This window comes from Armigeres subalbatus, chromosome 3 (assembly GCF_024139115.2).
Source record: "Armigeres subalbatus isolate Guangzhou_Male chromosome 3, GZ_Asu_2, whole genome shotgun sequence".
Taxonomy (NCBI): Eukaryota; Metazoa; Arthropoda; class Insecta; order Diptera; family Culicidae; genus Armigeres; species Armigeres subalbatus.
In genome coordinates, this window is record NC_085141.1 from 125,289,680 (window position 1) to 125,316,043 (window position 26,364).

A 26,364-nucleotide genomic window follows, 5' to 3' on the forward strand; every position below is an offset into this window, starting at 1 on the left:
CAAAAGGGTTCGGAAGCCTCCTTTCAAGAGGCTAGGAAGCCTCCTTTCAAGAGGCTCGGAAGCCTCCTTTCAAGAGGCTCGGAAGCCTCCTTTCAAGAGGCTCGGAAGCCTCCTTTCAAGAGGCTCGGAAGCCTCCTTTCAAGAGGCTCGGAAGCCTCCTTTCAAGAGGCTCGGAAGCCTCCTTTTAAGAGGCTCGGAAGCCTCCTTTCAAGAGGCTCGGAAGAAAGTAACATTATTTCATTGACCAACGGGCTGCCAACAACTTCTTCAGAATTTAAACAGAATGTGACTTAGGTTTTCATATATCGTCAAAATTTTAATCGCATGAAAAGCCCAGCTAAAATGAAGGAAATTTATAGAAACATTTGAAGCACATTTTGTTTATTTTGAGCTTTTTAGTGGAATGTCTTTACTTGCCATAAAACTCTAGCTATTTTTGCCAATTAAATAGGATAACTGAAACGCAACTCGCCTTTTTAAAGGTCGCCTAAAGTAAGTGTCTAGAAATGAGTGAGAATTTTTCTTGTAAGAAAATGTATTTTGGCTATAACTCCGAATCCCATAATTTGATTCGACCAATTTTCAATACGAAAAAGACTCGGAAGCCTCCTTTCAAGAGGCTCGGAAGCCTCCTTTCAAGAGGCTCGGAAGCCTCCTTTCAAGAGGCTCGGAAGCCTTCGTTCAAGAGGCTCGGAAGCCTCCTTTCAAGAGGCTCGGAAATCTCCGTTCAAGAGGCTAGGTAGACTCCCTTCAAGAGGCCCGAAAGCCTCCTTTCAAGAGGCTCGGAAGCCTCCTTTCAAGAGGCTCGGAAGCCTCCTTTCAAGAGGCTCGGAAGACTCCTTTTAAGAGGCTCGGAAGCCTCCTTTCAAGAGGCCCGGAAGCCTCCTTACAAGAGGCTCAGAAGCCTCCTTTTAAAAGGCTCGGAAGCCTCCTTTCAAGAGGCCCGGAAGCCTCCTTTCAAGAGGCCCGGAAGCCTCCTTTCAAGAGGCTCGGAAGCCTCCTTTCAAGACGCCCGGAAGCCTCCTTTCAAGAGGCCCGAAAGCCTCCTTTCTAGAGGCCCGGAAGCTTCATTTCAAGAGGCCCGGCAGTCTCCTTTCAAGAGGCCTGGAAGCCTCCTTCCAAATGGTTCGGAAGCCTCCTTTCAAGAGGCCCGGAAGCCTCCTTTCAAGAAGACCAGAAGCCTCTTTTCAAGAGGCCCGGAAGCCTCCTTTCAAGAGGACCAGAAGCCTCTTTTCAAGAGGACCAGAAGCCTCTTTTCAAGAGGCCCGGAAGCCTTCTTCCAAGAGGTCCGGAAAGCTCTTTTCAAGAGGCTCGGAAGCCTCCTTCCAAGAGGCTCGGAAGCCTCCTATCAAGAGGCTCGGAAGCCTCCTTTCAAAAGGGTTCGGAAGCCTCCTTTCAAGAGGCTAGGAAGCCTCCTTTCAAGAGGCTCGGAAGCCTCCTTTCAAGAGGCTCGGAAGCCTCCTTTCAAGAGGCTCGGAAGCCTCCTTTCAAGAGGCTCGGAAGCCTCCTTTCAAGAGGCTCGGAAGCCTCCTTTTAAGAGAGTTCGGAGCCGCCTTTCAAGAGGCTCGGAAGAAAGTAGCACTATTCCATTGACCAACGGGCTGCCAACAACTTTTTCAGAATTTAAACAGAATGTGACTGAGGTTTTCATATATTGTTAAAATTCTAATCGCATGAAAAGCCCAGCTAAAATGAAGGAAATTTATAAAAACATTTGAAGCACATTTTGTTTATTTTGAACTTTTTAGTGGAATGTCTTTACTTGTCATAAGACTCTAGCTATTTTTGCCAATTAAAAATAGGATAACTGATACGCAACTCGCCTTTTTTAAAGGTCGCCTAAGGTAAGTGTCTAAAAATGAGTGAGAATTTTTCTTGTAAGAAAATGTATTTTGGCTATAACTCCGAATCCCATAATTAGATTCGACCAATTTTCAATACGAAAAAGGCTCGGAAGCCTCCTTTCAAGAGGCTCGGAAGCCTCCTTTCAAGAGGCTCGGAAGCCTCCTTTCAAGAGGCTCGGAAGCCTCCTTTCAAGAGGCTCGGAAGCCTCCTTTCAAGAGGCTCGGAAGCCTCCTTTCAAGAGGCTCGGAAGCCTCCTTTCAAGAGGCTTGGAAGCCTCCTTTCAAGAGGCCTGGAAGCCTCCTTTCAAGAGGCCTGGAAGCCTCCTTTCAAGAGGCCTGGAAGCCTCCTTTCAAGAAGTTAGGAAGCCTCCTTTCAAGAGGCTCAGAAGCCTCCTTTAAAGAGGCTCAGAAGCCTCCTTTCAAGAGGCTTGAAGTCTCCTTTCAAGAGGCTCAGAAGCCTCCTTTCAATAGGCTCAGAAGCCTCCTTTCAAGAGGCTGGAAGCCTCCTTTCAAGAGGCTCAGAAGCCTCCTTTCAAGAGGCTCAGAAGCCTCCTTTCAAGAGGCTCGAAGCCTCCTTTCAAGACTCAAGCCTCCTTTCAAGATGCTCGGAAGCCTCCTTTCAATAGGCTAGGAAGCCTCCTTTCAATAGGCTAGGAAGCCTCCTTTCAATAGGCTAGGAAGCCTCCTTTCAATAGGCTCGGAAGCCTCCTTTCAAGAGGCCCGGAAGCCTCCCTTCAAGAGGCTCGGAAGCCTCCTTTCAATAGGCTCGGAAGCCTCCTTTCAAGAGGCCTGGAAGCCTCCTTTCAAGAGGCTCAAGCCTCCTTTCAAGAGGCCTCAGAAGCCTCCTTTCAAGAGGCTCAGAAGCCTCTTTAAGAGGCCCGAAGCCTCCTTTCAAGAGGCCCGGAAGCCTCGTTTCAAGAGGCAGAAGCCTTGTTTCAAGAGGCCCGGAAGCCTCGTTTCAAGAGGCCAGAAGCCTCGTTTCAAGAGGCCAGAAGCCTCCTTTCAAGAGGCCCGGAAGCCTTCTTTCAAGAGGCTCGGAAGCCTCCTTTCAAGAGGCCCGGAAGCCTCCTTTCAAGAGGCCCGGAAGCCTCCTTTCAAGAGGCTCGGAAGCCTCCTTTCAAGAGGCTCGGAAGCCTCCTTTCAAGAGGCTCGGAAGCCTCCTTTCAAGAGGCTCGGAAGCCTCGTTTAAGTGACCTGGACGCCTCCTTTAAAGAGTCTTGGAAGCCGACTTCCAAGAAGCTCGGAAGGCTACCTTTAAGAGGCTTGGAAGCCTCCTTTCAAGAATTTCGGAAGCCTCCTTTCAAGAGGCTCGGAAGCCTTCGTACAAGGAGCCCAGAAGCATCTTTTCAAGAAGCCCTGAGTTCTCCTTCCAAATGGCACGGAAGCTTCCTTTCAAGTGGCCCGGAAGCCTCGTTTTAAGTGGCCTGGACTGCTCCTTTCAAGAGACTTGGGAGCTTTCTTTGAAGAGGTCGAAAGCCTTTTTGCAAAAAGCTCGAAATGCTCTATTCAAGAGGCTCGGGAGGTTCCTTTTAAAAGGGTTGGAAACATCCTTGCAAGAGGCTCGGAAGCCTCTGTTCAAGGGGGTACCTCAGTTAATGCAAAAGTTCGAAGGGGTACCTCTCATGAAAAAGGTTGAGAACCGCTGTCATAGTCTGATCCGGCCAATTTCCAATACGAAACAATGAGACAGGATTCCGCGTCGAATGCAACTTGTTGCGAGCAAATCGGTTAAAGATAAGTGCCTAAAAAATGAGTGAGATTAGTTTGCACACACACATACACACGACATCACCCCAATTCGTCGAGCTGAGTCGATCGGTATATAACACTATGGGTCCCGGGCCTCCTATAAAAAGTTCGTTTTTGAAGGGAACATATAGCAATTACGTATACTTTGTATACGAGAATAGCAAAAATGGAATTGAACCAGGTCTCCTGAAATGGCTAGAATCATACTTAACTGACCGCCAATAAATTATTAAATTTAATGGACACAGATCAAAACCAATTCAAGTCACTTCGGGAGTCCCTCAAGGCTCTCATTTGTGTTTGTAAACGACATTTCCTACGTTCTGAAAAATATTAAAGAATTAATTTATACCTATGACATGAAGCTCTTTCTGGAAATAAGAAATGAAGTCAACATCAATGTAATCCGTCATGAAATAGACAAATTTAACACATGGTGCAAGTAAAGCCTATTAGAACTGAATGTAAATAGATGCAACTTGATATCATTTAGCAGAAAAAGAACAACATCAAACATTTCAATCGAGTTAGGAAGTCAAAATGTGGAAAAATGTAAAAGAGTAAGACACTTAGAAGTAATATTAGACTCTAAACTTTTTTTTCGTAAACCACTATAACACAATCTTTCACAGGGCTAATAACATGCATGCTAGGGTTCACAAAGTGTTTCTGCTATAACTTTCATGACCCATATACAATTTTGTAAATTAGGCTGGACATCATTTCCACTCCCATGCTTATTGACATACAAACTTTGAAAGAGCGGCGGGAAATCGCAATGGTTTCATTCGTAAATGATATCATTGCGCAACGTTTTGATTCGCCTGAAATCTAATCAAAATTAAACTTTTATATTCCTTCAAGGCAACTACGAAATTATGCCAAATTTGGACCTTTAAATAGAATAATGGACATTTACAATCAACACTGCGAAACTTTTGACTTTACAATGTCTTGGCAGAATCTTAAAACGTATTTGAACACAATAATTTTGATTTTATCCTAACGTTTCGACCACTTTTCGGATCAGTTTCCCTAAAGAAGACCCGAAAGGTGGTCGAAACGTTGGGATAAAATCAAAATTAGTAGTAGCATAATGGGGTGACCATAGGGTCTACCATTAGTATTTCTTAGCTTCATTCATTAAAATTTAACTAGGGGAACGGTTCGGCACTTCATCTCATAGCTCCCATTTCCATCCCATCAAAAACGAAGCAATGAAAAAGTATTTGATTTGTGATTTTTTTCAGCAGTGAGCACGCACGTTAGCAAAAAGAAGCGACAAGATTGGCGCTGTATTCCTCTGTTTTGCGATGAGATGAATTTATGCTCAGTGAGATGGAAAATGGAACAGTTCCCCTATTTTATTTATGTAGATTTTGACAGATGTAGAATGTTTTCGGGATTTTTTTTCATGACATCCAGTTATCCAGATTATGGGGAAAAGGATCATCCTGTGAACCATTCCGAGGCCTTTAGGGAAGCCTCCAGTGGCATTCAATTCAATCATTGCCAAACTATGCCAAAATGGGTAACAAACTTTAGAATTTGTAGTGACAAAGTGAACCGTGACTTACAATCATGGTTTTGGAAATATTGGTCACCCTGGGAAAATTTCCACCATGACCTCACCTCCTTCACAACGTTTTTCAGCTTTAAACTCACCAACATGGTGGTTGCGATAGGCCCTAATCTGGCATATTGGCTACGCCCGTCTATCGACACCGGAAACCGCACATGTTGAGACCTTCCGGTTGTCTAATTCATCTTCACTCACACAAACACACTCAATGGTACCTTTAATGATACGAATCAGTGCTTTGTCTTCATTCAATGACATTCCCTTCGATCCCTTTCCACTTTACGGAAAAGGAGAGGGATGAAACTTTTGCTTTTCGATAAAACGGTTTTTCACTTCCATCTATTTCGTATAGGGAAATGATGAAAAGTGCACTGCTTTACAAGTAAAAACGGATTTTTACCGTTGTTTATTTTGCTGTTTGATGCCAATCTTGTCAATTTGTCTTTATGAGTGGAAATAATCTACAAGACAGATTATGGTCCTATGTTCGGATTCGAAATAACATTTTTTTTCAGGATTTAAAGTTTTTTACCATACGCCCCTAATACTTGCCCCGGACCTATATAGGTCCAAGGCATTAGGTATCGATTCGAAGGATAGTAATAGATTGATTGGCATTTTGTGGTTGCTAGAATCGCACTGGAAGATCGATTTCAGTGGCAATTCCCACAAATCTAAATTGAACTGATTCAGTACATTAAACTTTTAAATGTTTAAACATTGATCCCGGAAAATTTCTTTAGCGGCGATGATCCTGGAAATTAAAAACTACCATAACATGCCTTAGCTTTTGAAATCACAAAGAATGATGAGTCGCAACGCATCTCTTATTCCTATGTAATGACCCTGAAACTGGTTCCGGTGAAACGGTCTGTAAGAAGTTCTTGCTTTCGAAATTATGAGCCACTGATAGTAAACTAATTCAGGCAATGCAAGCAGCAACAATCACCAACAGTAGGTTATTACTGTGATAAACACGCTTCATAAAGAAACAACGGGTTGTCCGAACGTGAGAATACCATGACATAAATTGGTTGCCGGCCATAAATCCAGCATTATCAAATTATACACAGCTCTACAGGTGAACAACTTGCAACCTAGTTAAGGCACACATAAATAAAGTTTAAAATAATTGTTCAATATTGGAAGAGCATGAAAGAAATAATCGAAAGTAGACTCATCCTGAGGGTAATGAATTCGGGACATCATCGTACAATGGAATCTCCTTGCCTCACCTTCATAACGTAGTCCATGGGTTTCATAAGAGTGAAATATTTTATCACCTAACTTTTTTAAAATGCTTGCCATCCATTCATCCATCATAAGCACGATCAAGGTTATTTATGTGTGTGTCTCACAGTTCTGTTCAAAATTATGACTAGATAAAGCATAACAAATTAATTATTGTATTCTGAGCTCGTTTCAACGCTTCCGAATAAAAAGGCTCGACGCTGAAGCAAACAAAAAAAGTGCGACTCGTGATGTAATTAAAATTGAGCTACACGGACGCGCGAGATCTCGTGATGGAAGGTGTATTTATTTTACGAGTTTTATTTTGTGTTGTCGTCATTTGTCACAATGCTGATAACGAAATTCTCCCGGACCGAACCGTAAAAAGAAAAGTTCATTCCTATAGCTGCTTGGTATTAGCAGTGGTGGTTCGGCATTGGGGATTAATGTTCACACGATAAAAACAAAATTCTGGGTGGATTTTAATTGCGTTTCATCACTCATGTGCTAACAATGCTAACATCAATTGCCGACATTTCAGTACCATTAATACATATTTTTCAAGCAACAGTAATTTTTTTCTGTCTTTTTACAAAGTTTTTACAAGCTTTTACAAACGATCTATAGTGAATAATTCACCAATCTTTCATTGGCTTAAAAAGCATCCACCACCAGAGCTAAGATTAGGGAACTTTGTCGAACATAAAGTCCATTTCGCTCGAAACATTTGATTACTCAAATAAGAGATTGTGCACAATTATTGTTGTTTTTGACTACTTGGCGTAATAAGCAAAAGTATGCAAGCCGTCTGGTGGCACATTTTGGTTAGAGCCTCAATATATGAAGATCTACAAAGATAATTGTGCCCAACCACAGCATATTAGGCTAAGGTTTGAGCCGTATACTCTATCTTTTAGAATTTGAATAGGTAGTGATTATCATATTATTCTGATACAAGGTCCTAAACTACGAGACGTTATTCACATTTTATTTATAGTTGTTCAATTAACGTAGCGATGTTATTTTGTTGTAGCTGCATGCAAGTATAGTACAGCAATAACATACTAGAAACAGCTGCAATAAAATGCTAATGTTCTAGCATTTTGAAAATTCTCATTTGAACAAGTTTTCCGTAATATTATACTGTCGCGTTTGATTTTTAATGAGTTCATAATATTAGTCCTACCAATGTAGAAACATGGTTCATATATCAAATAAAATGAAATCCGTGTTCAACCAAGCGCTAATTGATACCACCCTGTAAACAAGCGTTTGTCCATCAAACACCTGATTCAAACAAACAACAGCAATGACGGCTCGGGACACGACACGTGCCATATCGTATAGTTTGAAGTACCCATAAATTTGGTCAACGGCTCTGAATTGAACAATTAATATCGGTTTATGGCCTTGAGTTCTCCCTGTTGGCGGAGAGCTCAGGGCTCAATCGACTGTTTAATTACCGGTGTGGCGTCGCTCTCTCTCTGTACCGGGCGCCACGCGCCGTGATTGCTGGCGTTGTTGTATCTGCTGACGGCGACCATGAACCCTCCGCAAGTTGGACCGACTACCCTACGTGATGGGTAACGGTATTGTTCCCGAATGAGGGTGCTTACTTTTAATTAAAATACAAACAATAAGCCATTATCGGGTGCCAATATAGGCAGCCCACTCCAAAGCAACGCTGATCGCACGTCGTCAGGTGGCACAGCACAGAGCGGAATTTCTCCAACTGCTGCCACCGGCTTTTTGGTACAGAATGGGCGGAGGAGAGAAGACCTCTACTTTCGATCTGTGTATTGTCGAGCTGAACTTTGAAAATTTGTCTAATATCGAGGCAAACGGATGAGAAAATGTCTACTTGATTGACCTTAAGGTTAATGGAACTCATGTTAGCGTCATTCAACAGACATCACTTGTTGTTATCACTTTCAGATCAATAAATCATTATTATCCAACAAACTAAACTATAACTTCGGGTAAATGTGTTATTAATCCGTTTTCATACAAAAAACTAATGAATTCTTATTGTTATAATGAATTTATGACACTCATGGAACATTGTTGAGACGAAATATAAATTATTATTGTCTGTCAAACAAGTTAGATTAGCACGCCTCTTAATATTGACGTAACTTACAACTGAAGATAATGAAGATCATGAGCAGAATTAACGTAGGCATAACTACTAGGAACCAAAGTGGCCTTACATTAAGTTACCAAAAAAAATCAATTGCTATGATTTCATCTTCAGTTCTGCCGTACACTTATTACGTAAGCATTTATGGGGAAAGTGGGGTCTATGGTTTTCTTACGGTCCATATAAACAAAAAATTGTATTGGAAAAATTGTATGGAAAAAATCATACAAAGGGGGGGGAGCGGGTCGAAAAACCCTAACTATCAAGAAAAGTCTACTTATCTAAAAACAAAATTCTCTGATTTTCCAGGTTTTTTCCAGAAGCTTTACATAAATCTCCAGGTAAAAATAAACGTGCCATACATAGATTTTTGCAGCAAAATAATGATTTCAAACAAGTGAATATTTTGAAAACCCTTTTTCAAATAAATTAATTGCAGGCCTCTCATTTTGTCTCGTAAATTATTTAAGAAATTCTTTAGGGAAAAACTTCAGGATTTCCTTAGCGTACATCTAGAAATTGCTTCAGCCATTCAATCAAAAATTCCTTCAGTATATCCATCAGAAAATCCTCCATGTATTCTTCCAAAAATCGCTCTAGGAATTGCTTCGAAATTTCCCTCAGAACCGCTTTCAAAACTCCCTCCATGATTTCATTCAGAAATTCCTCTAGGGATCCATTCGAAAATTTCTCAAAAAAAACTATAGCAAATATTTTTGCAAAATATTTTGGTGATTTCGTCAGGTATTCTTTTGAAATATTTCGAGATTTCTTCGGATTTCTGTGGTAATTTATTTAATAATTCTTTTAGAAATTCCTTTGAATTTTGATTTGGTAGTTAGGAATTTTGGAATTTTGAATTCCTCCGGGAATTCCTTCAGAACTTCTTACAGAAAGTCCTTCGAAAAATCATTTGGGGATTCCTTCACGAGTTTCTTAAGAAGTTTTTTTTAGCAATTTCCCCGGAAATGTTTTAAGGAATTTTTAGAATCCTTTGAAAATGGATCAATCAAGGTAACTCATTTTGCACTCAGCGCATTTCCATCACCGGCGACACTGCACTATGGTCCAGGATACAGATTTACGCAGAAAGATGCATTTTATGCCAAAACTATATTTTTTAGAAAAAACTGTTGGTCTACACAACCCACAGAAGAGTAACTAGAACAAATTCGTGGACAAAACCTAAAAAAAAATTTCAACATTTATGCATTCTTATATTTTTTTAGACATTTAAAAACATTCTGCATACTATGACTATTTCAGAAATGACCCAAAATTTTGTAAAAAAATATAATTAGGGCTCAAAAATGAGGTATAAGATTGGATTTTATCAACTTTATTTGTGGAGTATTTGGAAAATCTGATTTTTACACAACATAAATGTTATCAACCAGCTATTATTAGTACACAATGAGTAGATTATAGTTGTATGTCTCCATTTTGTTCATGTTTATGGTCAAATTATAAATTTTATGTTTCAGGTGATAACCACTTGAAAATCAATATTTTTTCTATTTTTTATGTTTTTCTTCAGAGGAAAAGGTAATCTATACGGCAAGATCCGGCAAAGATAAATCACTTGGGTGTAACTTCAAGATATGGACTAAGCATTCCACGTGAAAACTCGTCCGCAAACGTCCGCAAATTAGATTCTGAGCTATTTGAATAAAATGCGATTTTTCATCATTTTAAAACAAAATTTTAACATTTGTTCATAAATTACCACATATAACGAATCCAGGAAAAAAATGTAAAAAGCATGCTATTTCGCATGCATTTTGTCAAGACACAAATAGAATAATGGGTCTCCCATGAGTTGCGTTGATATCTTTTTGCAAACCTTATATTGAAATCGCTTATCAAAAATTCTGCATTGTAGAGAAATCGGTTATTATCTAGATTTAGGATGAACCCGTTTTCATTGGAGTGATCATAATTTATGAACGGTGCCTTATTATGATACTTTTGTCATGGCTAGCTATGATATATTGTGGGCTTCGATTCGGACATGGTAATCGTTGTTGTTCAAGCCATGGTATATAGAATACAGATGATTTATATTTCTTACTACAGGCTTCACCTTTTCAGACCCTAATTTTAAAGGTTAAGATTTAAGTTAAGGAGAAAAGAGTGTTCAAACATAAAACAGTGTTTACTTTTGTGCATGCGAATTTATACAACCATTTTTCTTTTGGGATCTTGGGCATGGGTTAAAATAAATTAGATAAGAAAATTATTTTGAGCTTTTTAGTGGAATGTTTTCACCTGTCATAAGACGAGTTTAGACAATCCCATTGAATTCCACCACTTAATTGTATCTTGACAGATACGTATTTCGACCTCAAAGGTAAGGCCGTCTTCAGTGTCTCGTACTTGACTCGACTGTCGAGTCAAGTACGAGACACTGAAGACGGCCTTACCTTTGAGGTCGAAATACGTATCTGTCAAGATACAATTAAGTGGTGGAATTCAATGGGATTGTCTAAACTCGTCTTATGACAGATAAATTAGATGTTTTTTTCCTATGTAAATGTTAGAAAATCCATTTAAGAATAAAGTTTTAACTACGGGTTTTTTGCTACTTTGTGGATTATAGCCATTTAAGAAACGTTTGCGTAGCGAAAGCAAGAGATTTTACATAAAACGCGAGGTTTTATTTGAAAACATATGTGTTTTTACATTTTTATCTGGTTTTACACTGTTAGGTGGATAGATTTATCCAAAAAATTGCATTTTCCTGCATAATTGGCAATTATTACTTCGTCCTAGGAATATCATGCCCAAATAACCGCAAAAAATAGTTTTGGCCAAGAATTGGCTTATTTACTCCTATGTGCAACCGTTCGAAATAGTAAGGCCATCATTATGGTGCAACCAAGAAATAGGGTGGCCCATCATATAAAAAAAATTAGAAAATATTTTTTTATTTCTCGGAATATTGACATGATATGTTCTACAAAGTTGTAGCGCAGCTTATTCCAATCAATTTTGCTAAAAAAGCTTTTCCTGTAGCTCTTGGCTTGGCTCTTGGCTGTAGTTGGCTGATTTAGAGCAGTTTTCCTTAATTGGATTAGGGTGTACCTCACAAAAACAGTATTTTTGATCTACTTTTTTGTTTTAGATTTTTCGAAAAATTCGTCTTCAGGTGACTTTTAGAGCTAAAAAAATGCAACTTTTGAGGTGTAAATATGCTCAATATCTTTTGCCGATCGAAAATTATAATCGTTTTTCTGTCAAAATTACATTTTTTAATAAGTTGATATCTCCGGTTGGGGCAGACCGAAAAAATATATTTACACCAATTAGGTAAAATTGCTCTAAATCAACCAACTTAAGAGCTACAGGAAAAGTTTCTTTAGCAAAATTGATTGGAATAAGCTGCGCTACAACTTTGTAGAACATAACATGTCAATATTCCGAAAATTAAAAAAATATTTTATATTTTTTTATATGATGGGCCACACTATTTTTTGGTTGCACCATAATGATGGCCTTACTATTTCGAACAATTTTGTAGAACAACAGTTTTTTTCTAAAAAATATAGTTTTGGCGTAAAATACATCTTTCCGCGTAAATCTGTATCCTGGATCATACTGCCGTGGCACATTGCGTTAAAGGATTATCCACAAGTTTCCGAAAAACTTTGATGAATAAAAAAAATTATAACGCTTCGAAGTTTTTTTCTGCCAGCACTGCCGAAGTACGTGAATCAATAATTGAACTGAGTGTTGGCTTTCCAAAAAGTTGAAATGTTCGTAATTCCGTGGAGCTTTCTAATTACGTTTTTAAATTCCTACAAGACTTTGAGGATTTTTGGAGCTTCCCGAGGCTCTTAAAGCGACATGTTGAAAGGACGCTTCTTAGCCTCTTGAAAGGAGGTTTTCAAGACTTTTGTAAAAATAATTCCGAAACTCTTAAAAGAAGGCTTCCGTGTCTTTTGAACGTTGGCTTCTAAGCTTCCTGAAAGTAGGCTATCAAGCCTCTTGAAAGGAGGCTTCCGAGCCTCTTAAAATGTGGTTCCGAGCCTCTTGAAAAGAGGCTTCTGAGCATCTTACTAGGAGGCTTCCAAGTCTCTTGAACGGAAACTCCCAAGCTCCTAAAAGAGAGCCTCTTGGAGGTTTTCGAGCCTCTTGAAAGGAGGCTTCCGAGCCTCTTGAAAGGAGGCTTCCGAGCCTCTTGAAAGGAGGCTTCCGAACCTCTTGAAAGGAGACTTCTGAGCCTCTTGAAAGGAGGCTTCCGAGCCTCTTGAAAGGAGGCTTCCGAGCCTCTTGAAAGGAGGCTCTGAGGCCTCTTGAAAGGAGGCTTGAGCCTCTTGAAAGGAGGCTGAGCCTCTTGAAAGGAGGCTTGAGGCCTCTTGAAAGGAGGCTTCTGAGCCTCTTGAAAGGAGGCTTGAGGCCTCTTGAAAGGAGGCTCTGAGCCTCTTGAAAGGAGGCTTCTGAGCCTCTTGAAAGGAGGCCTGAGCCTCTTGAAAGGAGGCTTCTGAGCCTCTTGAAAGGAGGCTTCCTGAGCCTCTTGAAAGGAGGCTTCTGAGCCTCTTGAAAGGAGGCTTCCTGAGCCTCTTGAAAGGAGGCTTGAGCCTCTTGAAAGGAGGCTTCCAGGCCTCTTGAAAGGAGGCTCTGAGCCTCTTGAAAGGAGGCTTCCAGGCCTCTTGAAAGGAGGCTGAGCCTCTTGAAAGGAGGCTTCCGAGCCTCTTGAAAGGAGGCTTCCGGGCCTCTTGAAGGAGGCTTCCAGGCCTCTTGAAAGGAGGCTTGAGGCCTCTTGAAAGGAGGCCTGAGCCTCTTGAAAGGAGGCCTGAGCCTCTTGAAAGGAGGCTTCTGAGCCTCTTGAAAGGAGGCTTCTGAGGCCTCTTGAAGGAGGCTTGAGCCTCTTGAAAGGAGGCTCTGAGCCTCTTGAAAGGAGGCTCTGAGCCTCTTGAAGGAGGCTGAGCCTCTTGAAGGAGGCTTGAGCCTCTTGAAGGAGGCCTGAGCCTCTTGAAGGAGGCTTCTGAGGCCTCTTGAAAGGAGGCTTGAGGCCTCTTGAAAGGAGGCTTCTGAGCCTCTTGAAAGGAGGCTTCTGAGCCTCTTGAAGGAGGCTTCTGAGCCTCTTGAAAGGAGGCTTCCGGGCCTCTTGAAAGGAGGCTTCTGAGCCTCTTGAAAGGAGGCTTCTGAGCCTCTTGAAAGGAGGCTCTGAGGCCTCTTGAAAGGAGGCTTCCAGGCCTCTTGAAGGAGGCTTCTGAGGCCTCTTGGAAAGGAGGCTCTGAGCCTCTTGAAAGGAGGCTTCCGAGCCGTTGGAAAGGAGGCTTCTGAGCCTCTTGAAAGGAGGCTTCTGAGCCTCTTGAAAGGAGGCCTCCGAGCCTCTTGAAAGGAGGCTTCTGAGCCTCTTGAAAGGAGGCTTCCGAGCCTCTTGAAAGGAGGCTTCCGAGCCTCTTGAAAGGAGGCTTCCGAGCCTCTTGAAAGGAGGCTTCCGAGCCTCTTGAAAGGAGGCTTCCGAGCCTCTTGAAAAGAGGCTTCCGAGCCTCTTGAAAGGAGGCTTCAGAGCTTCTTGAAAGGAGGCTTCCGAGCCTCTTGGAAGGAGGCTTCCGAGCCTCTTGAAAGGACGATTCGCAGGTTTGGAATGGGATCACGACCGAGGTAAATGGACGGTCCTCTTAGTTGGTGCCGGCCACGACAGATGTACACTTTCTGGCGTTCATAATGAATCCGATGGGGGCAGCCCAGCGGTGAATGGACAGTAGGACACCGAAGACACCATTCATTGCAATAAACAATAGAGTGACTGCAAGAACCCTTGGAGGACACCAGTTTCCTCGGCGAATTACCCGGAAGTAGTGTCGTCAATTAGAACCGTGAAGAACCGTCAGGTGAGACAGTTTTTAATAAAGGCTTGTTGGCTGGTTCAACAGACAGTTGGGTTCCACGGGAATAAAGGTGGTGTTGAGAGTCAGGCTCTGGATGGCAATGATTCTTTTGAATTCGGCAGTGTACTGGGAAGTGGCCACCAGAGAGGCAAGGTACTCCCCGAGTGTGTTGGCAACCTGTGCGGGATCGGAAAGTATTTGGTTGCCCTGGTCAAGGTGAAAAAAGATCGCCCTGGATTTATCGCTTATCGCATTAATTCGCCTCCATAGTTTGGCGGTGGTTTGGGAAGGGTTGATGCTGTCAACGAAGTCTTCCCACTGTTTTGCTTTCGCCTCCCTGATGACCATTTCACATTCCCTGTGCTTCTCTTTCCAGGGCGTCTGGCCTGAGATGGTGTTCGGCGCTAAGCTTCCTAAATGCACTTCCTAAAGGTTACGTCAGGCTTTGACAGCGCGCTGAGCGCGGACCACCACTTGATAGCACGACGGTCGGAATGACCACTGGACTGGGGGATGGTTTTTTGGGCAGTTGTGAGGATCATGTTGGAGAGGTCGGTAAGGGACGAGGGAGGTTGACCCGCGCAAGTAGTCGACGTGGCGCGCTCGTACTCCTCCCAGTCCGCTTCACCATATTTCCAATGGCGTCTCTTGATGTCCACAGGAGGGGGAGCATTTGTGGAGATCTGCACCGAGTAGTCTGGACTGACCATCATATTAGTTGGTGATAAAATAAGCGCAATGTTCACAGTTAAATTTTTTTTACCGGGATCTCAGCAAAATGTTGAACTTTTACCGAAAATCGCACAGCAAACATGTTTTTTGCCGACATTTTTGTCAAAATTGCTGATAATCAGCAAATAATTTGCCGAAAATCAGCTAACAAACGCTATTTTTGCCGGAATATCAGTTACTTATTTTGCTGGCGCACGGCTGTGCGGGTTTTGCCGAGCTGTAGAAATAAAAACTGAGTGCGTAGCTATCGACTAGGACAAAATCGCTAGATTTATCATCTTTGTTTAAAACATATGTAATTCTGGTGAAACTGAGTCGCAGTGAATTTTAGCTTTCTTATAAACATCAATCAATTCTAACCTTGCCCAGTGCACTCACCAAATCTCCCAGACAGGCACAATAATCAACAAATCAACTGCATGTGACCAGAGTCTTATCTTCGTTCGAAACCTAATTTGCTTTGGTCAGTTTTATTTTCTTCCCTCCGATTTCAAAGTTTGAAATTTGATTAGATTTCCTAACATGTTCGATAAGCGCGAACCAATCCACGTGCTGCGCCCTTCAAGGTATTAGACATATCCCGCAGGGTCCATATTTCAACAGTCGATAATGAGTTTACGAGTGCCTTTTCAGCACCCTCCAGTGCCAGTTAGTGCTGAGCTATCGCGACAAACATCAACAACCAAATACCCACTAAGCGCGACGACGACGTTCACTGATTCGCTAGTCCCGGCCAAAATGATTGATCGACGTTGTGGCTGCTGATGCTGGCCCGGTTGCGCACGTTAGCCCGAATCATGTGTTCATGCGAAGGGGAAACTGGTGTAGTATGCTCCTTTGGAGCATAAACTCTGTTGATAGAACATTAATTCATGTTGTTCGTTGGCTTTTTGGAATTAGTTTCTAATCAAACACTTGTTATTGCAAAACACTCGCAAAATACAATTAGTAAAAATGCACAGCTTGTATTGTATTTGAGGTAAATGGAAGACAATTGCCTGTTCTGAAATATAAAAGGTTTCTATTTATATATCTGGATGTTAATTAAGCCATTCTCCCCTATTATTGGTTCACAAAGTCGTTTCGGTTCAAGACAGTTATTATCGGTTTTTTATAGGTCAGTTAAACACGTGGCCGCAGGCACGTAAACAACATTAACGCGTCGCTCGTGGCACCGAACTTAAGCCTACGGGTGTTAGTCAGTAGCGAGCAGTACCTGCGTACCCACGAAAGGGCATTAAAAACACATCGAAAAATCGGAAATGAACTAACCTTCGATAGGGTGGACTGAGGCTGTCCGAACTTTTGGACAGTATCACATCTTGACTAGCTCGGCGGGTCCTGTTTGCGGTGCGGCGCGGTCCATGCGGCAAGCGAGTACAGCGAGCAACAACAAAAAATTAAAACGTCCATGCACGCAGGCAGGCAGGCAGGCATGGCCAGGTGGGTCGGTAAGTAGGAAGGTGCGTACGCACGTGTGATTGGCGGTTCAAGGTAGCGTGCAGGCAGGCCGGCAAACACGAAAACAGGAGATGATCCAAAATAAATGCGGAACAGGAAATGAAAATAAACAGAAGAGAAATAACGAAACATGAGTAAGGGTAGATAACAAAAGGGTTGTGATATTGGTGGGTTCCTGAAATAAAATGGTTTTAGGTGAAGGTCAATCAAACAAAACAAAAACAAGTTGTGATATTGATGATCAATGCGTTTTTAATTGAATATAACGAAAAGCTTAATAAAAAACAAAGTTTAAGCTGCTTTTGCTGGAATTCTTATTTGAGTTCAGCAGAGGAACATTTTGAGAAGTACTTCAAGACATTTTTGTTGTTTTCAAAGTACGCCTCTGCCAGAGGTGGGGCACCACTTGACGTATGCACGCTTTTGTGCTGAAAGGCAGCGCACTAAGTGGTACACCATCATGTACGCATAACTGGTACAGCTAATGCAAGGCATGTTTTCGATTTTGTTTGAAACTTTTGGATCGAAAAGGATTCCAAGGTAATTTGTTATTTCTTGAGTGATCGGGCCTCCGAACTGATCTCTTTATTTTTCATAAAATGTGCGAATAAAAGAAGAACTTCAACTCACATTATTTATTTATGTTTATTTCCCAAATAAAACTTTGAGGTGAGCAGATCCCCGGAGGCATTTTGTAAGTGAGTGGAACTTAGTCGAGTAGTAGTATTTTGTCGATTCCGGAGACATCGTTAACATTCTGTTTGAAATTTCCGAGCTTCTTATTTGGCATAAAACGTCCGGATGAAGGAATTCCAACTCGCATTATTTATTTTTGTAGTTTCAAAAGCGATTATATAAACTCCCATAATCATTAGAGCATTTAGGCTAGCAGGGCTAGAAGTTTTTTTTTTTTTGTAATTTCAGTAAGTGGATAATCTCCAAAGGGTTGTTAATTTTGAGTTAATTAGAGCAAAATATACTTTGATTTCAGAGTTTTGCTGCAATACGTTCATATAGTTTGTACGTTATTAGTAAAACAATGTGAAAATTCACAGAAAATTAGTATTTTTTTTTGGAATACAACTTGTATGGAACGAGAAAATATGAAAAAACTTTACACTAATTTTTCTCAAAACTAAGTTTTTGTCACTTACTACACCCCTCAATTAGTAGTATTTCGTCGAAACTGGAGATATATTTTACATTCTGTTTGAAATTTCCTGAGCAAGGAGAACTTCGTACATTTTTGTTATTTCCGCAGCGAGTGGAATCGCGAGACATTTTTTTTATTTTGCTAAAAATCTCCGAAGTGAGATATATAAAATTAATGTATTTTTAGATTGAGTAGGATTCCGAAAGTGAATTGGACTCCGGGAAGATGCTCAATTTGATTGAAAATTCCGGCCGTAGAAATATTTAAGGAAAATTCAAAACAGTTCGTTAAAATGGAAGTGAGCACGACATCATTGTTTTATTTTAAGCTTGAAGCTTCCGAAATAAGAAAAACTCGAACGCATTTAGTTATTTCCAGAGCAAAAATAATCCTAGACATTTTGTTATCTCTATTGCGAGTGGATCTCCGAGGTATATTTTTGCCATTCTCGTAATTTTCTTTCCCCGGGATTCTTTCAACAATTCCACCCGACTCCCAATTGTTTATAAATATTCATCCGATAATTCCTCCTTAAATTCGCTCAGAATTCTCAAAATCATTTAAAAATTTCCACCGGAATTCTCCCGATGAAACCTTAAAATTTTATCCACCCACTCCTTAAATTCTTCCAAGAATTGCTTCCGGCATTTTTTCCTAAATTCTCCAGGTCGGTTCCTCATGCATCTTCCAAGAATTCCATCCGAAAATCTTCCGAAAATTCCTTGAACTTCTCCCCGAAATTCTTCAAAGAATTCTCTCCGAGATTTCAAAATTTCTTCCATGAATTACCCTCAGGACCCTTTCAAGCTTCCTAAGTTTTCTTTCTATCAATTATATTTTCTTCAAATCTCATCCAACTATTAGTGTGGGTAAACTATTAGGAATGTCTAACCATTGGTGGATATATTTTTTTCCAATAAAACAAATTTGACTTAATTCGGAAAAAATGACTGAATTTCGGTAATTTTTAAATAATTTACAGATAACTATGAAAATATTACCGACATGGGCGTAGCCAGGATTTCGATTAGGGGGGGGCCAAATTTTTTAGGTCTTCTGAATCGTTGTTTTATAGTAGTTTTATAAAAACACATGAATATTAGTGCTTGGTACTTTTTCCTTCTAAGCTCCAAACACTTTGAAACCAAATCCACAACCAACAGTAAAGGCTGAATTTCAACAGCGCGTTGCGCGTCAGCGTTTTGTACTAAAACGTAATGCCAATAAACGTGACGCATTCACGCCCGGATTCTTCAGGAATGCCTCCAGCAATTTCTTCGGCAATGTCTTCAGGAATTCCACCATCAATTTCGCCGGGAATTGACCGAAAATTCCACCATTATTTACTCCAAGAAATCCTCCACGAATTCTTTTATAAGTTTTGCAGGGAATTCTTCAGATAAATCTTTCGTGCTGTTTCTCATAAAAAAATCTGAAAAATTGCTCCGTGGAATTCCTAAGAATATTCCGTGAAAATTCCGCAGAATCGCCAATAAACATTCCTGAGAATTCCGCGAAAAATCTTCGAACTTCCTGTGTAAATTCCATATTTTTTTCCGTGAAAGTTTCGAATAATTTCTTGTGAAAATTTCAAAGAATTTCTCCAGAAATTCCACCGAAAATAAAATCAACAATGGAATTTTTGGAGGAGTTCCTAGATTAATTCCCAAAGATATCCAGAAAGAATTCCGGTGGAAACTTTAAGATTTCCACTGGACATTCTGCAGGAGTTCCTTCGAAAATTCCTCCGGGAATTCTTCCAGGAGTTCAACTTGCAGATCCTCCAAGAATTCCTCCAGGATTTCCTCCGAGAATTATTCCAGTAGTACTATCGGCAGTTCCTACGGGGGCTCTCTGAAAATTCTTCCGGGAATTTCTCCAGAATTTCCTCCGGAAATTATACAGAAATCCCTCCAGAAGCTCCTCCGAGAATTTCTCTGGGAGCTCTTCAAGGAATTCTCCGGGAGGTCCTCTGATGATGATGATAGTCCTCCTACATACCCCAACAAAGGTTTCAGCTAGATGAGATTTGTCTATAAGATGAATTCTCCAAGATTTTTTCTGAGAAGTCTTCTGGTAGATTTACTGGCAGTTCCTCCGGAGGTTCATTTAAAAAATCTCCCGGGAGTTTCTTTAGAAATTCCAGTAGCTCTTCCAGGAGATCATTCAGGCTTTTTCCAGGAAATCATTTAGGCTTTCTTCAGAAAATTAGCTGGAAATTCCTCCCGAAGTTCTTCCGATAGTTTTTCTGGGAGTTCCTCCGGGAGGTCCTCTAGGAATTCTTCTAGGAGTTTCTCCTGAAATTCCTCCGGGAGTTCTTACGGGAGCTCCTCCGGCAGTTCCTACGTGAATTCCTCCGGGAGATCCACCAGCAGTTTTTATGAGCATTTCTCCGGGAGTTTCACCGGCAGTTCCTTTGAGAAGGAACTTCCGGAGGAACTCCCAGAGAAATTTCTATAGGAATTCCCGGAGAAAGTATCAGATGAATTTTCGGAAGAACTGCCAGAGGAACTTCTAGATGAATTTATTGAAGAACTACAGGAAGAATTTCCGGAGGAAATCCTGGAGGAACTCTCGTAAGAACTTCTGGATGATTTCCAGGACAAACTCCTGCAAGAATTCTTAAAGGACCTCCCGGAGGAGCTCCCAGAGAAATTTTCCGGGGAACTTCTGAAGGAATTTGTAGATAAATTTCCAAAGAAAGCCTTAATGAACTCCTGAAAGAAAGTCTGAATGAATTTCCGGAGGAACTACTAGTGGAACTCCCGGAGAAATTTTCAGAGGATCAGCCGATGGAATACCCGGATTTGAATTTCTAGAGGAACTTTCGAAATCCCATTTCCCTTGAAATTCCTGCCAAATATCCTCAAAGAATCCCCTGTAAAGTTCCTGGAGAGATTACTAGAGGAACTTTTGGAAAAACTCCTGGGGGGGGCTCCCGGAGGAACTCCCACAAGCACTTCCAGAGGAATTCTCACAAGGTAGTACTGAAATAATTATTGGAGAAGTTCATGAAGGAATTCCTGGAGAAATATCAGAAGGAATTCCCGAAAAAATACCAGGAGGAATTAATTCAGAAATTACCAGATGAAATCCAGAAAGTATTCCCAGATGAATTGCTGTTCTTTGTTTGTTCTGAAGAAATTCCTGGAAGAACTCTTGGAAGATATCTTGGAGGAACTCTAACATTACTTTCCGAATGAAATTCTAGAGTAAATTCCGAGTGAAGTCCGGAAAGAATTCTAGAACAATTCCGCGGAAAAAAATCTGGAGAAATTCCTGAAGGAAGAGAAAAATTTCCGGGGAAATACTTGGACGAATTCTTGCAGAAATTCCTAAAGAAATTTCTAGAGGAATTCTTGAAGGATATTCTGAAATAATTGCGGAAAGAATTCCAAAATGTAATTCTAGAGGATTTCGCTATTGAATTTATAGAGGTATTCCCGGAAAAAGTCCTGGAAGTTAAGGCTACCTTAAACCTCGGGAAAATTTTCCGCCGGATTTTGGTCCCCGTGCATTTTAAATGGGGCCGGGATTTTGATTTTCCGTGCCCAAATCCCGAAAACATCGCATATGCAAAAATACATGGGGAAAAAATCCGCGGATCAAATTCCCGAAGTGTGAGGCTACCTTTATCCCGGAGGAATTTAAGGAAGAGTTCCTGGAGAAATGCCCGAAGCAGTTTCTTATAGATTAGCAGATGAAATTATGGAGCGAAATCGGAGGATTTCCGTCATAAATTACTGAAGAAACTTCTAGTGGAATTTTGGGAGGAAATTCCGTATGTATTCCTGGAGGAACTATAGAATGCATTCCTAAAGGAAATGTCGCAGATTTTCCTGGAAGAATAGCCGAAGTAAAACTTGAAGGGAAGAAAAGAAATCTTCAAGAAACTTCCACATGAATTTCCTAAAACAAAATTAGTTGGGGGTTTCTAGATAAGGAGAAATTACAATTGCAGGGGAGGATTTTCAAACGATTTTCAGAGGAATTTGTGGATAATTTTCCGGAATTTAGAAGTTCCCAGGGGAGCTTCTAGAAGGATTTCTAGGAGAATTCTTGAGCCCGAAATGTTTCGAGTTGTTTTGAAATTTCATATAGTATGGATCCTGGATACCCTTATAAGTTTTTTGGGAATCTTTTGAATTTCAAAAACCTATTTCTGAATATGATTGGATCGTGAAGTGCACATGTTTAAGCGAATTCATTTTAGTACCCGTTTAATCTTTCCACCATTTAGGGGGGGGCGACGGCCCCCCCCTGCCCCCCTCTGGCTACGCCCATGATTACCGATGAGAATGTCAAGGTACTGTATCAGCTATTTCGGTAAATTACTAAGCTGATATATTAGTAAGGATTTCCTAATGAATTTCGAAATCCCGCAATCAATGGATTCTTGGAGGTACATCACAACTAATATTTGGTGGAACCTTCGGAATGTGCGAAAACTTCTAAAGGAAATCCATTCCGGAGGAATTCTTGAAGGAACTTCAGTAGGAATTCCTTGAGGAACTTCTAGAGAAATTCCTGGATAAAGCTTCCGAAGAAATTCTTCAAGAAACTTCCTGGGGAATTGCTGGTGGAATCGGATGGAATTTGTTTGGAGTTCCGGAAAGAATTCTTGGAGAAACCTTCCGAGGAATTTCTGGAGAAGCTTCCCGAATAATTTCTGAAGGAACTTCCAAATTAATTCTTGGAAGAACTTCCGGAGGAGTTTCTAGACGAACTTCAGAAAAAAATCTTGAAGACACTTCTTGAGAAATTGCTGGATAATTTGGCCGATTTTTTGATTTGGAATCCAGGAGATCTCTTGGAGAAACTTTCCGAGGAATTACGGGAGAAGCTTCCCAAAAGACTTCTGGAGGAACTCTCGGAGGAATTTCTAGAGGAACTCCTGGAGAAATTCCTAGAGGAACTTGCGAAGGAATTCTTGGAGGAACTTCTGGAGGGATTCCTGGAGGAACTTCAGGAATTTTGAAGAAAATTCCTGAGGAATTGTTGGATAAATTCGGACGAAATTGTTTAAGAATTCCGGGAGGATAGATTCTTACTAAAATCTACCGGACAAATGCATTCTTCGAAAAAAGCGAGCATATCTTCCCGTGCCTTAAACCGAGCAAATGCCAAAATTGAAAGAAGGAACTATATCCTCCATTTGAAAGAGGGGATCATATTTGCCCTATCCCTAAACCGCGAAAATACCTGAATTGAAAGAAGAAAGCGTATCTTATTTTGTCTTCTGCTGGGCAAATGCGTCCTGTCTTGCCTCAAACCGAGCAAATACAAAGCAAAGAAGCAATCACATCTTTATTTGCCATTTACTGAAGGAATACATCTTTTGAAGAAGGGAGCGTATTGACTCATGCAGGACAAAGTGAGTTATGCCTGAAAATCGATTATGCATATGTGCAGCATCTGGTGGGGTTTGATCCCACGAAACCAATACGCTAGACAGGTGCTTTCCCTACTAATATACAGTGTGTGTAGCCGGACAATACTCAATACTTGTAAAACAAGTATGTAGGAGCCGGCCAATACTAAATACTCATCCTACTTGGTTGGCATTTGTACAAAAATACATACGAGAGAGTTATTTCTGAAAATGTATCGCGAGAGTTCGGCTGGTGTCCGGTGCTGGGAATTTGGTTTCATCAGTACCTGCTAAGCTGCGAAGAACGACGAAGGTCCAGACATAGTAATTAATTTCCACTCCGGGTTATAGGCGATATAAACAATTAACTTTGAATGTACCAAAGTGTGTTATCAAAGGATGATTATATCTCCTGAAGAACAAACCTCATTGAATGTTATTCCCTTTTTAGTGTGAAAAAAATAGTTTTTGCTCTTGAACACTTACAATTTTGCTACTTGATTTTCCGATTTTCGTAGCTTGACTTTTGTAATAAAGTGATAAAGAGCGATTTTGTTTCTGACTCAGAGGCAAAAAGATGGTGCGTGAACAGTCAGATATAATAGAAACTTGATGGAGACTGCTAATGTTCCTTCGCACCGTGATTTTTATATGCATTCATTAGTTCACAACTTTTTTAAAAACAACATCTCTTTTATAATGTTCAATCGACAATAAGAATTGAACATATCTTGCATTAGTTCTGAAATCGGTGATTACACAACTATTAAGTCAAATGACCATTATACCAAACGGCCGTTATGCTAAACGAAGTTCTTCTATTAAGGTCTGAAGGAAAGCTCTCTCGCGGTAGATCGATATTTTCATACTAAAATGTCTATAACTCGGAATTGGGAACGAATTTCGCTTATGCCAACTGACAATCTCTTTGGAATTTACCAAGGAATGTTCCTAGAAAATTGTGTGGACCTACTATTTCCCAAATTTGAATTAAGCTCAGTTTAGTATCTGTTGTACAACTTCTCAATATCTCTCTCCGATGATTTGAGGCATAAAGGAACCCAACTGACAAAGTTTTGAAATTTTTCAACGATCATTTAGATGTAATAAAAAGTGTATGTGACCGCATAAAATTTTGAAAGAAGGTCTTTTAACTAAAACTAAGTTTTCCAAATTCCATACAAATATTACCATTTCGAAAGAGTAGTCAACACCATATTTTCTTGTGGTGCACGGCATGAAAGGAGCGATGAGAGCGATAGAAAGTCCGTCAACTTTGTATATTGCGTGACACTAGAAAAAAGCGTATTCCCATTTGTAAACACGGAGATATCAAATAAATAAAAAGAAATCAAATGTAGGAATGGGACGAGATAAATAATTGTTGGTAAATAAAACAAGAAGTTCCTACAGGAATTCCTCCGGAAGCTCCTCTTTAAACTCCCGGAGGAATCTCCGTTTACGGCAAATTCTAAAGCAATTGTAAATAGCATAATGATGAAATAATTTTGGCTACACTGACAGCATCATTCTGGCTGGCTGAATTGGGCAATTTTCTCTCTCAGAAAGTGCTACCACGTGCTTTTTTAACGGAAAATCCTTCCCTCAGACCTTAATAACCCCCGCAGGATTCTTCTAACAATTCTCCCCGGAATTCACTCAAGAAAACCACTTGGAGTTCTTCCAAAAATTTACGACATAATTGTACTAAAAGTTCCCGGGGTTTTTCCGAATTCTGCTGAACTTTTCTATCCGAAATTTTCCTATGCATTGACCCCGGAATTCATTTATAAATTCTCCCCAGAATTTCCATCGGAATTCTCCAAATACTCCGTGTACGCCCTCTCCACAATTCCCTCAGGAGTTCTTTTCATAATGCTCCCAAAAAATTTGCATTAATATCCACCGAAATTCTCCTGAAAATCCCGGCTCTGAATTATTTTTATGATTCCCCCTGGAATCTTCTAAGAACTCCCCTCGGAATTCTTCCAAGAATTTTCTCCGGGATTCTTCCAAGAAATCTCAATTTCTTTCAAGAATTATGCCCGGAAGTCTTCCAAGAGTTCCCCCTGGAATTCTTCAAAGAATTCCACCCGAAAGGCTCCTAGAGATAAACCCCGTTCCCCCGTTTTCCCAAAAAATCCACTAGGAATTATTACTAAAAAATTTCCTCCGAAAAATCTTCCAAAAATCTCCCTTTTTTCCTGCCACGAATTCTCCCATAAATTCAGCACGAAGTTCTTCCAACAATTTCCCTTGAAATTCTTCAAAACATTCCCCTTCGGAATTCTCCCAAGAATTCTAGCCGAAATTCTTCCGAGAAATCTTACTGTAATTCACCAAAAAATAAAACCTGCTCTCTACCATGAATTCTCCCAAAAAATCCTCCAGAAATTCTTTCAAGACTTCCCTCCGAAATTCCATTCGAAATTCACTCAAAAATTTCCCCATCCCTCCATTCTTTTAAAGATTTTTTCCTGAATAACCCCAAGAATTCTCTTTGGAGTTCTACTAAAAAATCTCCCCAAAATTCTTGAAAAAAATAACACCCACATCCTTCCTATTTGACAAAAAAATCCGTCCAAAAATCTTCCAAGAATTCCATCAAAAACCCCCCACACTCCCGAAATTGTCTCAAAAATTACCTAAACCTTAAAAAAGATTTAAAAAAACAATCAAGGACCACCTTAGGAATTATCCCCAAAAAAATCCCATAGAAATTCTCCCAAAAATTACTCTCCAAATTTTTCCAAGAATCCACTTCGGAATTCTTCCGAAAAATCAACCGGGAATTCTTCTGAACACTCACCTTGAATTCTTCCTAGAATTCCTCTCGTAATTCTTCTAAAAATTCCCTTTTAAATTCGTAAAAAAAGTTTTCCCGGAATTCCTCCGAAATTTCCCCGGGAATTCTTTCAGGAAATCAACACGAAAATCTTCTTTTAATTCCTACCAGATTTCTCCAAAAATTATCCCCCCAGTTTTTCCAAAAATTTCACCAGGATTTCTTTTTAAAAAATCCCTCCTAAACTCTCAAATGAATCCCACTTCGACAATTCCCCTTCTTTCTTGCTACGAATTCTCCCAAAAATTCAGCACGAAATTCTCCCAAGAATTCTTGCCAAAATTCTTTCGAGAAATCTTACCGGAATTCACCAAAAAAATAAACGTCTACCCCTTACCACGGATTCTCCCGAAAAATCCTCCAGAAATTTGTTCAAGGCTTCCCTCTGAATTTTTTTCCAGAAATCCCTCTTAAATT

At 40.5% G+C, this 26,364-nt stretch overlaps 1 protein-coding gene across 4 annotated transcripts in view; it reads right to left on the reverse strand.

The window, feature by feature from the left end:
* LOC134227993 (TLD domain-containing protein 2) overlaps window positions 1–26,364 on the reverse strand; it is a 671,450-nt gene that overhangs the window by 210,612 nt on the left and 434,474 nt on the right. For 2 of the 4 annotated variants that reach the window (XM_062709737.1, XM_062709738.1), the window contains one exon: window positions 16,390–16,458. The exons of the other annotated variants lie outside the window; for them this stretch is intronic. In XM_062709737.1, coding sequence (XP_062565721.1) covers window positions 16,390–16,458 — 69 coding nt within the window. The remainder of the gene's footprint in view (window positions 1–16,389; window positions 16,459–26,364) is intronic. 4 annotated transcript variants of the gene reach the window in all.